The sequence below is a fragment of the Enhydra lutris genome, unplaced genomic scaffold, assembly GCF_002288905.1.
Source record: "Enhydra lutris kenyoni isolate GAN:26980312 unplaced genomic scaffold, ASM228890v2 scaffoldscaffold13, whole genome shotgun sequence".
Taxonomy (NCBI): domain Eukaryota; kingdom Metazoa; phylum Chordata; class Mammalia; order Carnivora; family Mustelidae; genus Enhydra; species Enhydra lutris.
Window position 1 is genome coordinate 26,151,487 of NW_019154097.1, and position 13,896 is coordinate 26,165,382.

A 13,896-nucleotide genomic window follows, 5' to 3' on the forward strand; every position below is an offset into this window, starting at 1 on the left:
CTGTAAAGCTAGAAAAGATCCCGGCTCTGGTCCTGACAAAGAGTGGGAAAGCACACTATCATCCTACTTCCTGGGTTCTACCAACTAAACATTATTAAAGGAAAGCAAGGATAGGTACAAAGATTCCAATACACTGTTCTTTTAAAAGCCCCAAACTGGAAACAACCTGAATGTCCACCTAATGGGGAATGATTAAGTAAATTATAGTACATTCATACAGAAGAATGTTCTGCAGCCACTAAAACTTACAATGTAGGTTAGTATTTATTATCTACAGCTGAACAAAGGGGAAGGTTGCAAACAATTCTGGCTCTACAAAAAATACACATACATATAAAAAAGATCTGGAAGTATAAACTCCAGGGTGTTCATTTTTGCTGTATAAATAATGCAACTATAGGAGTATTTGCTTATCTGTTATTCCACAATAAACATGTACTGCTTTGTATTAAGAAAAAAAAAAAGACTATATTTAAAATTTTTAAGAACTCATGCTATGCAACCGCTTCAAATATAAAACTATTCTACAATAAGCTCCTTTCATAATTCAGAAGCCAGACCCCTTAGATAGCATCCGAAAAAGAGACCCACCTCTGTTACATTTTATTCTCTAAGAATAGGAGTTGTCGTGAGATACCTGAGACTTTTATGCCTTTTGTACAAGAAAATAAAGTTCTATGTTTGTGTTGTCTGCGAAGCCTGAAATGCTTCTGCTCCCAGAACCCGCAGGAAACAAGAATTGAGATCTCCTTGGGCTTGTCAAGGTAAATAAGTAAAAAACATATCAAGGGGGGGCAGTTGGATGAGGGAGGGAGGGCAGCTGGTGCCAGAGGCGCTCTCTCTCAGCCTCCCACTTCCTCGGGCCCTGGTTGAGGGTTTGTAGGAAGAAGAGAGAGACAGACAGAAAATGCCTCAGGCCAGGAAGATACAGCTCTATCTTGAGGACCCAGTTATTTCTCCAATATTAAAATAAAAACTAGCTTTTTGGGAAACTCTTAGTCAGGAGAAAGTGGATTTCACAAAGCTGGGAAAAGTCCCCTGCCCCTGTGTCCTTGGGCCTCGAGGTCCGGGGCAGCTGGTACTAGGACAACAAGTCTGCAACAGGCCTAAGCTGCTGGGTTCCGTAGAAAACTTGGGAAACATTCCCCGGTCCCAGAAGCCCAGACTATCCCACGTTCCATCTTGGAATTAAGTTGAACATATGTGGACCCTCACGAGCCATCTGTTTTGTAATGTATGAAGACAGAAGAACTAAGGTCAAACCTTGGTTTCGCCAAGTCGGTTGTAACTTTAGGCAACTGACACTCCTCCGTCAGGCCAAGTTCCTCCAGTATAACAGGCTGTTCTGAGGACAAGCCCCCAACTCACAACAGGCAGAGATACTGGCGAGCGCAGAGCACCTGGGAGCCATGCACCCAGCACTGAGTCGAGGCTTCGTGCTCGTGATCTAACTCTTACAGCTCACCAAGGAAAGCCTCTGATCTTGAGCAGAAGGAACATGACCTGACTTACATTTTGAAAAGATCACTCTGACGATTGTGCAGGAAGGGGCCACGGAGGGACATGGAGGGGAACCCGGACCCCCAGGGGGGCAAGGACTACAGTAACCCACGAGAGGAGACTGTAGCAAACCAGAGCCGTGGCAACAACGAGGTGGTGCGAGTTGGTCAGATTTACAACACACACTGAGGGCAGAGCTTCAAAGGGGCAGTGAGTGGGTGGGAGGAATACTGGGTGGTATCCACTTAGAAATCCAGGGAGGAAAGAAGGTCCCCCAGGAGGGAGAGGACTGACCACATCCAATTCTACTGTCAAGGTGAGGGAGGTGCAGCCCAAAACCAGTGGCCGGGTTCGGCAAAGCGGCAGGTGTCCGTCCCTGGGGCACATGCCGTTTCCGCGGAGAGGCTGGGATGTCTGAAAGCCCGATTCCAGCAGCTTGGAGAAAGAAAGGGGGGCCGGAAAGCATACTAATGGATATAAAGGAGAGAGACAAAAATAAAGACTTCATAGAGGCAATTTAAATGGATAAAGTTTTAACTTTGGAACCACTTTCATTATTTTTCATTTTATTCAAAAAATAAAATTAAATCAGAAAAATGGGGGAGGGGAAGCCTAACATTGAGCACAAAGAGAACTAAGTAAATGTAATTACATTTCAAGTGAATAACATATCAACACTGTAGAAAGAATGAAGCCAAGGAACTTTTAAATTTAATATCTGCCTATATACCCTTAGCCTAAAAACCAGAAGAACTACGGGGCGCCTGGGTGGCTCAGTCGGTTCAACGTCTGCCTTAGGTTTGGGTCATGATCCCAGGGTCCTGGGATCGAGCCCCACATCAGGCTCCCTGCTCAGTGGGGAGCCTGCTTCTCCCTCTCCCTCTGCCTGCCGCTGCCCCCGCTTATGCTCTCTCTCTCCTTCAAGTAAATAAATAAAATCTTTAAAAAAAAAAAAAAAAAAAGAACTACAAACAAATCATGATGTTTTAGTAGGTCTGCTTCTCACAGTGGTATAGAGGGGGCAGTTCCGGACCTATTTGTGTGTATCACAAAGAAGTGAACACAGGAGCCGATACTCTGATGTTGTGAACACCGGGATCCTCACGGCTGGAGACGGGAAAAAATGTGGAAGCAGAAACACCACGAAAGGACACAGTGGGTTGGTCTGGAATTGGAGGCACCTATTGTGAAACTAAATTAAAAAAGTAATTTTTTAAATAAATTATCTATATGTATGTATGCATGTGAGATATATCTTAGTTCTGCCTACTAATGGGCAAAAACACCCAGCACCAAATCAGTTTTTAAATGGCACGCCCCTTTCAGATGAACCAGGGGGCACCTGGGTGGCTCAGGTATGAACCCAGAGTCCTGGGATCAAGCCCTGCATTGGGCTCCCTGCTCAATGGGAAGCCTGCTTCTCCCTCTCCCACTCCCCCTGTTTTTATTCCCTCTCTCACTATCTCTCTGTCAAATAAATAAATAAAATCTTTTTAGAAAAATAACAAAATAAAAAAAAAATAGAGGCCCTTCCCATTGCAGGGAGAAGAATCTTCGATGAAGAAAGAAAGAAAGAAAGAAAGAGAGAGAGAGAAGATGAACCAGGGCTCCCTGGAGAAAAGGCTAGTTCAGGGCAGGGACAGTATCAGTGAGGCTGGAACATCTTTTTTTGTTCCAGAAAGTACAGAAGTGCTCCCCAAGAAGATGGAGAACTGTCAAAAGGAATTACCACTCTTCAAATCTCAAACAATTTGAGCATCAGTAGAATGACGGAATGAAATATAGTCTATTGAATAAAATAAGAAGCTACAAGTCCACAACATTAATAAACAAATATAAACAAATAAGCAACAAACATATAAACAAAAAGGGAGATAAAAGGGAGAGTTCATCCTTCCAGCAGATGCCACCTGATAAAAAAATGAAGAAGTTATGATGGTATAAGGAAAAAGATCACCACATTGCCAGCAGCGTAGTGACAGCAGAGACAAGGAAAGTCCAGGAAAACTCAGGTAAACGTCTGAAGAGGAGACAGATACTTACAGGATCACAAAGTACGCCCCACTGATTACTTGTATATCACACAGGAAAATACTGCCATTTATAGCAGAGAAACCAGACACACATCACCTCAACCCAAGTGATCAAAATTATTTTCATCAGGGCCCCTGGGTGGCTCAGTGGGTTAAAGCCTCTGCCTTCAGCTCAGGTCATGGTCTCAGGGTCCTGGGATCAAGCCCCGCATGGGGCTCTCTGCTCAGCAGGGAGCCTGCTTCCTCTTCTCTCTCTCTCTCTCTGCCTGCCTCTCTGCCTACTTGTGATCTCTACCTGTCAAATAAATAAATAAAATCTTTAAAAAAAAATTATTTTCACCAACAATGGGACAAACCGATGGCACGCGTGTCATAAACATGATACCAGGAGAACACAATACTTAATGCAGCATTCTTGCCAAAACCACGTAACTAATCTCACTGAATTTATCTAATCTAATCCCAAAAGAAACAACAGATAATCCTAAATTGGGGCAGTGGCCTGAACTCTTTAAACAGGTCCTCATCATGAAAGAGAAGGTTAAAGACAACCAAAGACACACGACAACTAAATGTAATGTGGGGAGTGGGTCCTGGAACGGAATCAGGAATAAGACTCATAAGACATTACTGAATCAATCAGTGAAATTTTAATGTAGACTGTATATGAGATAACAACCCTATGTCATGGGTTTAATAATGGTGCTGTGGCTATATAAAACAGTGTCCTCAGTTTGAGGGGCCACACACTCCGACACTTTTAGGGGGAGGGGAAAAGGGACATGATATCACCAATCCACCCTTGGAGGGTTGACAATGATGATAATGGTGGGCTCCTGCGTAATGATGATGATGATAATAATAGTAATAATGTTGGGCACTTAGAGGGGTGCCTAGCTGGCTCAGTTGGTGGAGCGTGTGACTGCTGATCTCAGGGTCATGAGTTTGAACCCCACGTTGGTTGGTTGGTTGGGTGTAGAGATTAGTTAAAAGTAAAATCTTTAAATAACAATAATAATAAATTGTGTATACAGATGGTCCCTGACTTGTAATGGTGCAATTTACAATTTTCAACTTTAGGATGGTGTGAAAGCAACAGGCATCCAGTACAGACTGTATTTCAAATTCTGAATTTCCATCTTTTCCTGGGCTAGAGATAATGCGGTACGACTGTCCCTTGCGATCCTGGCAGTGGCAGCGAGCCACGGCTCCCAGTGAGCCATACCATCACGAGGGTAGTAACTGATACAACCATCTTGGACCCACGCGGCCATTCTGCTTCTCACTTTCAGTACAGCCTTCAATGCAGAACATGAGATAGTCAATATTTTATTATAAAAGTGGCTCTGTGGGAGGGTATCACCCAACTGTAGGCTGCTGTAAGGGTTCTGAGCACATTTATGGTAGGCTGGGCTAAGCTATGATGCTGGGTAGGTTAGGTGTGTTTTTTTTTGTTTTTTGTTTTTAAAGATTTTATTTATTTGACAGACAGAGATCTCAAGTAGGCAGACAGGTAGGCAAAGGGAGAGAGGAGGAAGCAGGCACCCTGCTGAACAGAGAGCCTGATGCGGGGCTCAATCCCAGGACCCTGGGATCATGACCTGAGGAAGGCAGAGGCTTTAACCCACTAAGCCACCCAGGCGCCCCTAGGTTAGGTGTGTTAAACGCACTTTAGATTTACGATGTTTTCAATTTTATGATGGGTCTATTGGAATATAATCCCATCATAAATCAAGGAAGATCTGAATACACAGAAAGAGAAAATGACAAAGCAAATATGGCAAAACTGATGAAGTAAACAGTATAAAAGAATTCTTCATTCTAGTCTCAAAAACATTGCAAATGATTGTTTTTTATTTAAATGCGATGACATCTACTAAAATACCTAGCACACAGCAACTGTTTAACAAAGGTTCTCTTTCATCCTTCTTCTAACCACCTCTGACCCTTGAAAATATTTTTTTCACCCATAAACACCTGGGGTTTTTTGTTTGCTTGTTTTGCTGAGTGTTGCCAACATTTAAAACTTAGGAGTTCTTAGCACCTCTCCCCCAACAAAAAAAAAAAAAAAGAAAGAAAGAAAAAAAAAGATTTCCACCTTCTCTTAAATTAAGAGCAACCTAGGGCACGAGGCAGGTGCCGGGGGCGGTGCCTCTGAGCTGGCCTCACTCCCGTGCCTCACCAGCCGGAGCCCGGGTTTGAACAGGGCGGACCATCAAGCCCGTGGAAGCGTCAGTGGAAGGAAGAGCAGCCGGCGTGGCCCTGCTGTCACCTCATCAGAGCAGAGGCAAGTGCTGCTGAGGCGTCGGTTCCTCCCGGGCCCCTCCAAAAGAAGTCCTGGATGAATACATGATGGGTCTTAAGACTCGCAATCCCTTGCCCCACTTACCGTTGAGAAACAGCTTTTCCAATTTCTCGAGCAGCTCAGCACATTGATTCAGCTGCTCCTGGAAACCCTCGGCCACGGAGTGATCCACGTCGCTGGCCTGAAGCAACTGCTCGAACGCCGTGATCATGGCGTTCATATGTTGCCGGCAGATGACACACATGCCGTGGCTATCCTTAATCTGCTGTCTTTGAAGGGAGAGCTCCCGGGCTTGGGACTGAACTAATGAATCGTATCTGATAAAAGGGAGGGGAGGGAAGGAGAGAAAATGCTTGCACCATTTTAGAATTGAATTTTTGTGACCTTAACACTAATTGGGAAAATGAGAGAGCACAATTTTTAAAAGCCTGCAGCTATACAAGTATACATACTTCTAGAAAAATTGGAAGTCTGCAAGGTCACTCCTTCGATTTCAAAACAGCCAACAAATGCTGGAACAAAGGTTCTTCTGCAATATTCTTAACCTTATAAAGCCCCCAATTACAGTACAGACTGGCAAGAACTCAAGAGGACAATTAGTTTCCATACATTCTTCAAAAACATTATTCTGAATTATAGAAACAAGTGCTCCAAGGGCCAGCAGACCTACCGCAAATTCTCATGAAGAACAAAAAAGAAACTGTAACACGGGAACACCAAAACAGGGGTCTCTCCTCTTGACCGAAAGGTCAGGGAGTAATCATAATCCTGAAGACCATTTATGGAGGGTCTGTGACCTGTCAGTCACTGCACTAGGTGTTTTTAATAAGTTAACTGCTCCTCGCCGTCTCCAGACAAACGAACACACCTCCTCGTTTACAGAGGAACCAGACTCAGATTGCCAAGTTAAACGGGAAGGTTTCAGACTCAAACACAGTCTGCCTTCAAAGCCCATGCTCTATTATACAATACTACCTCCTGACACCACATGTCTTTTCCTGTGTCAGCACACGAGTACTCACAGGCACAGAGCAAAACACAAATTAAGGAAAACGTGGCTCCTATTAACCACAGCCACAGTCACCTGGCCCTGGCATGGCTTGGCGAAGATGCTGACCCTTCAGTTCAGCGTGTTCCCCTTCCCTGAAGAGGACAGTACGTGGGGCTGCTGACCACCTCTGCTGGCGAGCACACATGTAAGGGTCACATGCCAGCTCGTGGAAGGTGGGCGGTTTCTTGGGTGAGGAAGGACACGAGAACTAAGGTGCGATGGTGCGGGCCTGTGCACCAGCCTCACCTCAGAGCAACACCGTCCACGTCCTCGGACCGTCTGCTCAGTCACAGCAGCCTCTTCGAGCCTCAATTCCTCATCCACGGAAACGTGTTCAAGAACACCTTTCCAGGTGATTTTGAGGATTAAATAAGAAAGTGCCTACCTGGGGTGCTGACACAACTGCCGTTCAATAAATACACGCTTCCTCCCATCTTGCTGTTCAGGAAGGCTTGAAAAAATTCACTCTGGCTCATGATAATTCAGAACTATGTGTTTGTCTCAAATAAGTGACTAATGAAGGTCAACTTTACAAATGATTGCTTTTTTTTGTCATAGCTCATAAAGCAAAACTGTACATATCTATGTCTGTACAACATGACCTAAGAATTCTTCTCTCTCAAGGGTAAATACACGGAAAGTATCTATATTCTTCCCACCTAGGGAATGATGCCTAGGACATCAGTTTCAGTCCCACAGTGAAAGCCAACAATGGGGTCCAGGAGTAAATGCTGCCATTCTGCAAACGTACCACAACTCACCGAGCGACTGGAATAATACCTTTGCCCTAAGTTCCCAGCCTGACAAGGGCAAAATCCAGTCTGCCAATTTCAGAAGACACAAAACTAGACTGTGTACAGCCGCTGTTTTTTGTGGCCTCCCGTTCACCTCTCTACAGGGCCCACCACCCCTAAACCCACCATCAAGCCTTCCCCAGTACACAAGCCCCCCCACTGCCAAGGAGCATTCCCCTGCACTCATGGGCTCCGACCTAGTGGCAACACAGGGGAACTGCAGGCTCCCAGAGTGGGAGAGGCAGCAGTGGGATGTACCTGGAGGGTGAGAGATCTCTGAACTTATTCTGCAGGTTATGGATTTCACTGAAAAGCTCCATGTTCAAATTCTGCTCCCTCTGCAGCTCGTGCTCCTGTTCCACCAGCTGCTGTCTGAGGCCCTCCAGCAGCCCACCGTCGGTCACCTCTGGAGCCAGCTGACGGAGGATCTTCATGCGCTTCACATAATGGACTTGGTGCAAACTTGAGAATGTCATTTCTTCTTCGTCGGTACTACCCTTGGGCTTGTTCAAGACATCCTGGCCCCCCTCTGTCCCACACAGAACTGTGATAATGGCCTCGCTGCACTGGGAGTGCTTTTGAAGCTGAAGTAAGAAATTCCGGTAGCCCTCGAGCTCAGTTTCCAAGTCACAGATTTTCCGTTTTAAGTTTTCTGTATCACTTGAAGTGTCGATTTTTTCGGACTGAGGGGTCCCAATCACACTGACTTTGGTGGAAAGCGGGTTCTTAGAACTCGAGTAGGCAGCTACTGAGGTCGGGCCTGGGAAGTCTTCAGAAGGATTCCCTCTGCACGCTGGCAAGATGGCAAGGCCATCGGGCTGGCAAATTTCAGAGTCTGCGAATCAAACACACTTATGTCAGTACCTTCTTTGCTGAAATCTACCCCTTCTGTCCCTGCACAGCCTAATAAGCCTCTCTGACTCCAGTCCTTCCTCTTACCTCTCAATCCACCCTCTTCCTCAGAGCAACTATTCTAAAAAGTTCTAAAAAAGAACTAGCTCTAAAAAGACCATGATAACCACCAGCGCCCACCTAAAATTCATCAACATCCCCACTATGTTGAGGATTAAGCCCAAACTCCTTCTTTACAGTGTCTGGGACCCTCCACAATCTGGTTCCAGGCAACCTACCCAAGAGCATCCCCTCAGACCTCCTATGGAGATTCCCAGAATTCCTTGCACACACTAGGCTGTTTTGTGTCTCTGTGCTTCTGCATGAGCTGTTCCCTCTGCCTGGAATGTATCTGGTCCTCTCCGCCCACTCAGTGAAGTCCTACTCATTCTTCGACATGCAGATCCGATTCTCCTTCTGCAAAAGCCCGTCTTCAAACTTTGCCAACCTGCCCCTTCCTCTGTGTTTCCACAGCATCCTACGCAAACTTGCCCTGGACACACACACCATGTGCTGGGTGCAAATGCAGGAGCGACACCAGCTTGCTTGCTTATTTACATAGCCATCAGTGGCTTGGATTCCTCTCTCGCTCCTTCACAGGAGGGACCGGCCTTTCCCCTTCATGTTCTCAGGGCCTGGTACGGTCCCTCACCCGGACCAGAGTCCGAAGGATCGGACAAACACTGGACAGCGTGTGAAGTGATGTTCAAGAGCAGTGATTCTGAAACCCCCTATGACTGAGGACAGTCTTCACTTCCACGTCTAACAGTTTCCAGGAGGAGCCGCGACGTCCCCTGCAGTGCTGTTTCACTGACGCACGACCCTGCCGGGAGCTATTTCCTGACAGCTGGTTCCGAGCCCCAGACGTGCGGCCCAGCCTGTGCGAGCGGTGGAGGCGCACTGAGGAGAGAAGGCATAGCTCTGAAGTCAAAGAGAAGGCAGACCGCGCCCAGCTTTGCCGCTTGCTGGCGACACACCAGCCCTAGGCAAGTAATTTAATGTCTCAGAGCCTCAGTCTCCCCCAAAAAGATGTCTAAGCAGCTTGTTGTGAGACTTCCAGCTCAGGCCTGCGTCCAGAGCTTCTGTCCTCAATCAGAGCACGCTGCCCGCTGTCCAAGGAAAGCTCAGCTCAGGATAAGGGGCGTCTGAATGCTTACTCAGGCGGCAGCAGAATATAACAGAAAAACCCACCCTCACAATCTAACCAGATCTGGTTTCAAACTCTGGCTCTGCCACTTACTAGCTGCATGACCCCGGGCAGATTACTTAACCTCGCAGAGCCTCAGTGGCTTCATCTGCACAATGGAAAGAAGACCATTTACTGTGAAGGGTTGTGTCTGCCGTGTTCTGAGCATCCAAAGGGACGCTATCCACGAAAAGCGTCCGGCACACGGTAGTGAAGGAGTCTGACTACTATCGATACTCTCTGCTTCCCTCGAACTGCCAGAAGATGGAAGAGGATGCCTATCGCAGGACGCAGGAGGCACGCGAGCAGGGGCTGTACACCAGGGCAAACACTGCCGAAGCAACCGTGCGGGTAGGACGACAGGGCCTGGGAGAGCTCTCAGAAGGAAAAGCACAAAAAATCCTCGTCAGACTGTATATTCCAATTTCTGGTTCCTGCAACTGTTCCTCGTGGCTGTAAGCCCATTCTTATCCCTGTGTTCACGAGGCAAATACCATAAAATAACTCTTTTTATTTTAGAAAGCAGCTGCTACATGACCTAAAGGAAGCATTTCTAATACAGCATTTCTACTGTACAAAATCTGTGATAGTCACTAGTGTCTGCAGTCTCTCGGGGTGCAGACATGTCATTTGTCTCTGTTCTCGGGGTCTGGCACAGGGCCTGGGGCAGAGAAGGTACTCTGTCAGTAACTGCTGGCTGAAGGAGTGTAAGAGACAGACGAGACAGAGGGAGAGATCTCAATAGGCCTTTTTTCTGGTAAATCACCTTCCAAGTCAAGGAACTATCTTTGCCACAGTAACCCCATGATAATGGAATTTCATGGCAAGAAGCAATGTTTGTTCACTCTGGGGAATAAAGATTGGTTTCGATGATTTTCATTAAGTAATCATCAGGCAGAGACAAATGTAATAAGACGCACACAAATGTCCTTCAGTGATGCAGACTGTGGTCAGCTCTGATGCTAAGCTACACAAGCACACACACACACACACACACACGCACACACACATACACACTCTCTCTCACGCATCTCAGAAAGGCGGGGATGGTGTGCATTCTCCTACCAACACTTAACCTCCACTTTCAGCTTCGCTCCTCACAACACAACAGATCTAATACGTACACACTTGCCCCCAATCTACAGCAGCTTGAGATTCAGCAGCGGCAAAGATCTGGTTTCCAGGCTCCAAGGCCAGTACCCAGCACATCTCGTGGCCCAGCATCGACACGGCAACCTGATTTTGCTCCCCACAGCCCAGGAGCCCTTGATGAAGGGCCGAAGGTGGATCTTTCATTTAAAGTCACTGCATGGAGCGTGTGGCCGAGGGAAGGCCGTAAGCTGCGGTGTACTGGGTGAACCCGTGGGTTTAGCAAGGCCTCAGGACACACAACTGGGCCAGGGCCTGGCCGAACACCAAGCACCTCCCCTATGTGAAGACTACATGGAGAACCTTCCCAACAGCCCCGTGAGGAGGCTCTAGTCTCCCCATCTTCCAGAAGAGGAAATGGAGTTTTAGAGAGATAAGAACTCGCTTAAGGGGGAGCAAGCAGCAGAGCCCTTCCCTCAAAGCTGGGACACCTGCCTCCAACACCCTGAATGTGGCCTCCTAATGCATCTCTCCCTTCCTCAGTAACATGTGTGGAATCCCCTGAGTTCACTTCTCGAGGATCAAGGAGCTACTGAAGAGCAAAGAACAGTGACGGCATCACACACAGTACCAGCTTCGCTGAGGGCAGCCCCTGAGCAAGTCAGCTCAAGATGGAAACATGGCAGGAACTACTGGGAGTGTCTCCACAACCAAGGGCCTCGGGAAGGCCTTCCCTAGAAAGTGATACTGAAGCAGAGACCTAAAAGACAGGGACAGGGACATCAAATAAACAGGGAACATTCAGGCAGAGGCAACAACACGTGCAAAGTTCTAGAAGCACCTTCAGACAAAGGGAAGTTCACTGATGCTGGGGATCTGGGAGAGAAAGGGAAACCGCCAGTTGGACAGGAATCGAGCGATCAACTAACTATGAACAAGAAATCCAAAGATATCCCCAGGACCGTTTATTTGCATTAGAGGAAATACTGCAGTTCTGGAACTTTCTACAATTCAGCTAAGGGTACTTTATTGCTTGTAGAGGACTTCAAAGCCCAGAATATTCAGAAATACATGACCACGTATCAACCGCACTGACTGGAGGCCTTGGGAAAGCGTACACCATGACTCAGTTCCCGAGAGACTGGTGTTCTCATAACCACCCCATGACAAATTTAGAATTCCTGAAGGCAACTGTTCCTTACAGAATGAATTAGGTCCAGATGAAAGGTGACTCTTTTTTTTTTAACAAAGGCAAAGGGGGGTGGATCTAAGGTAAAAAGAAAAATGTCAGCATGTGTTCATTCTGGTTGAATGGGAACATGAATATTCTTTTATTATCCTTTGTGCTTATCTACATACCTAAGAAGAACCAGATGCGACTTGTCTGGGACCTCACTAACGTGTCTGTACCTTTCCACTGAGCGACCTGACACAGCCCGCACACCAGGAGGCAGCTCGGGCTCACCTGTGACCCACCCTCCTGGGCAGTGGGAGGCCAGCAATGCCCGCCTAACGCAGCCAGCGCCATACGGAGAGCCACCTGGCCGCAGGGTTGGCTGTGGGGTCCCTGCGAGCAAGTACTGCACCCGCCAGCACCCAGGCCAGGGAGAAAAGCATGACAAATGGTCCAGCGAGCTCAGACACCCTGTCTCCTGTACCCCCACTCGGCTACCCACTCACCAACTGGATGACCCTGGATCAATTCTTTTTAAAAACTCAGCTTCCTTATGTGTTAAATGGGAATAGCAATGATGTCCTAAAATGCCCGTTGCAGGGCTTCATAACAACTTTTCTATGAAATACCCCAGGAGTGCCTGGCACCCAGAAGCTGTTCAATACACATAGGGTTGAATTCTGACCGGTCTCATAGCTGGTGCGCTGGTCACTGTCCCCTTCCTTGTCTCTCCAGTCACAGGGCATGGTTTTAATTTCCTTTTGCTCTCCCGGGCTGTCCTGGTAGGCTGATCCCACAAGGGGCTGGGCTATAGGCATTCACGAAGAGAAGGAAAAATAAATAAAACCATAGCCTTGAAACTTAGCCAAGCAACTGAGGAGAACACAAAGATACAACAGGGAAAATAAAAACACTGGGGAGGCAAAATGCAATTTATAAGATAAAATTAATCTATCGAGCTGCCATAACAGGACATAAAAAGCATAAATATACTGCAGCTTGTCTCAAATGGTTTAAGTCCAAGCTCTCAAAAAACTATGAGTGAGAAAATGAATTCTATAGACTCATGCCCACTTTTCTGGAGAAGAGAGAAGCCCCGGGGTCGACTGGGCAGCTGTGGGAGCAGCACCTGGCTGAGGCACCCTGGTGTCTCAGCAAGAAATGAAAATGGTGGTAAGGGCATACCACAAACCCTGGACAAAGCACTAGGGCCTCTGCTGGGCTGAGTCACCTTTGCCATAAAACCTTTCCTCCCTGAAGTGTCCCTCACTTCTGCCCTGCACTGGCGTGTTTCATTATCTGCCCCTTCCCACTAGACAGGGAGTTCTCAGAAGGGAGGGACTACCTTGGTCCTCTCCATCTCTGAATCTGTCTCCTACATCCAGTGCATGAGGCTGGGAACACGGCATGTGCTCGGGGAATATTCACTGAATGCATGAATAGATGTTTGCGAGGAAGGCTGGCTGGAGAGAAAGTGGGAAGGGAAGGAGAGAGGGAAGAGCAATGCTGCCAAAGTCCCACTTATCTTGAAACTTTCACTTTGGGGAACTCAAGAACCTAAAGATCAGTGGAAAACACCACGTGCTATCGGGCATCGGAAAGTCCATATGGAAGGTATGAAGGTGCTAGGCTTTATGAGGCAGTAAAGGGCATGGGCCTGGAAGACAGGCAGGCTGGTTCAAATCTAAGTTAGTGACAGTGTGACGGCACCCAAGTCACTTTGTCTCAAAAAGTACCACCTCATGCTAAAACCACCTCAAGCTAAATCATTACTGCTCCTGCCTCGAGGACTGTTAAGAAGATTCTGTTAGATCACGTACGTAAAGTGGGTAGTGAGGCTGAAAAAATACCGGGGGCTCATCTTATTCCTGAC

At 47.1% G+C, this 13,896-nt stretch overlaps 1 protein-coding gene across 1 annotated transcript in view; it reads right to left on the reverse strand.

Annotated features, from left to right (window-relative positions):
* Positions 1–13,896, reverse strand: part of LOC111145669 (CDK5 regulatory subunit associated protein 2) — a 168,643-nt gene that overhangs the window by 38,585 nt on the left and 116,162 nt on the right. Inside the window, exons 23-25 of the mRNA XM_022500755.1 lie at positions 12,709–12,831; positions 7,942–8,518; positions 5,923–6,155 (exon numbers count right to left, since the gene is read on the reverse strand). Coding sequence (XP_022356463.1) covers positions 5,923–6,155; positions 7,942–8,518; positions 12,709–12,831 — 933 coding nt within the window. The remainder of the gene's footprint in view (positions 1–5,922; positions 6,156–7,941; positions 8,519–12,708; positions 12,832–13,896) is intronic.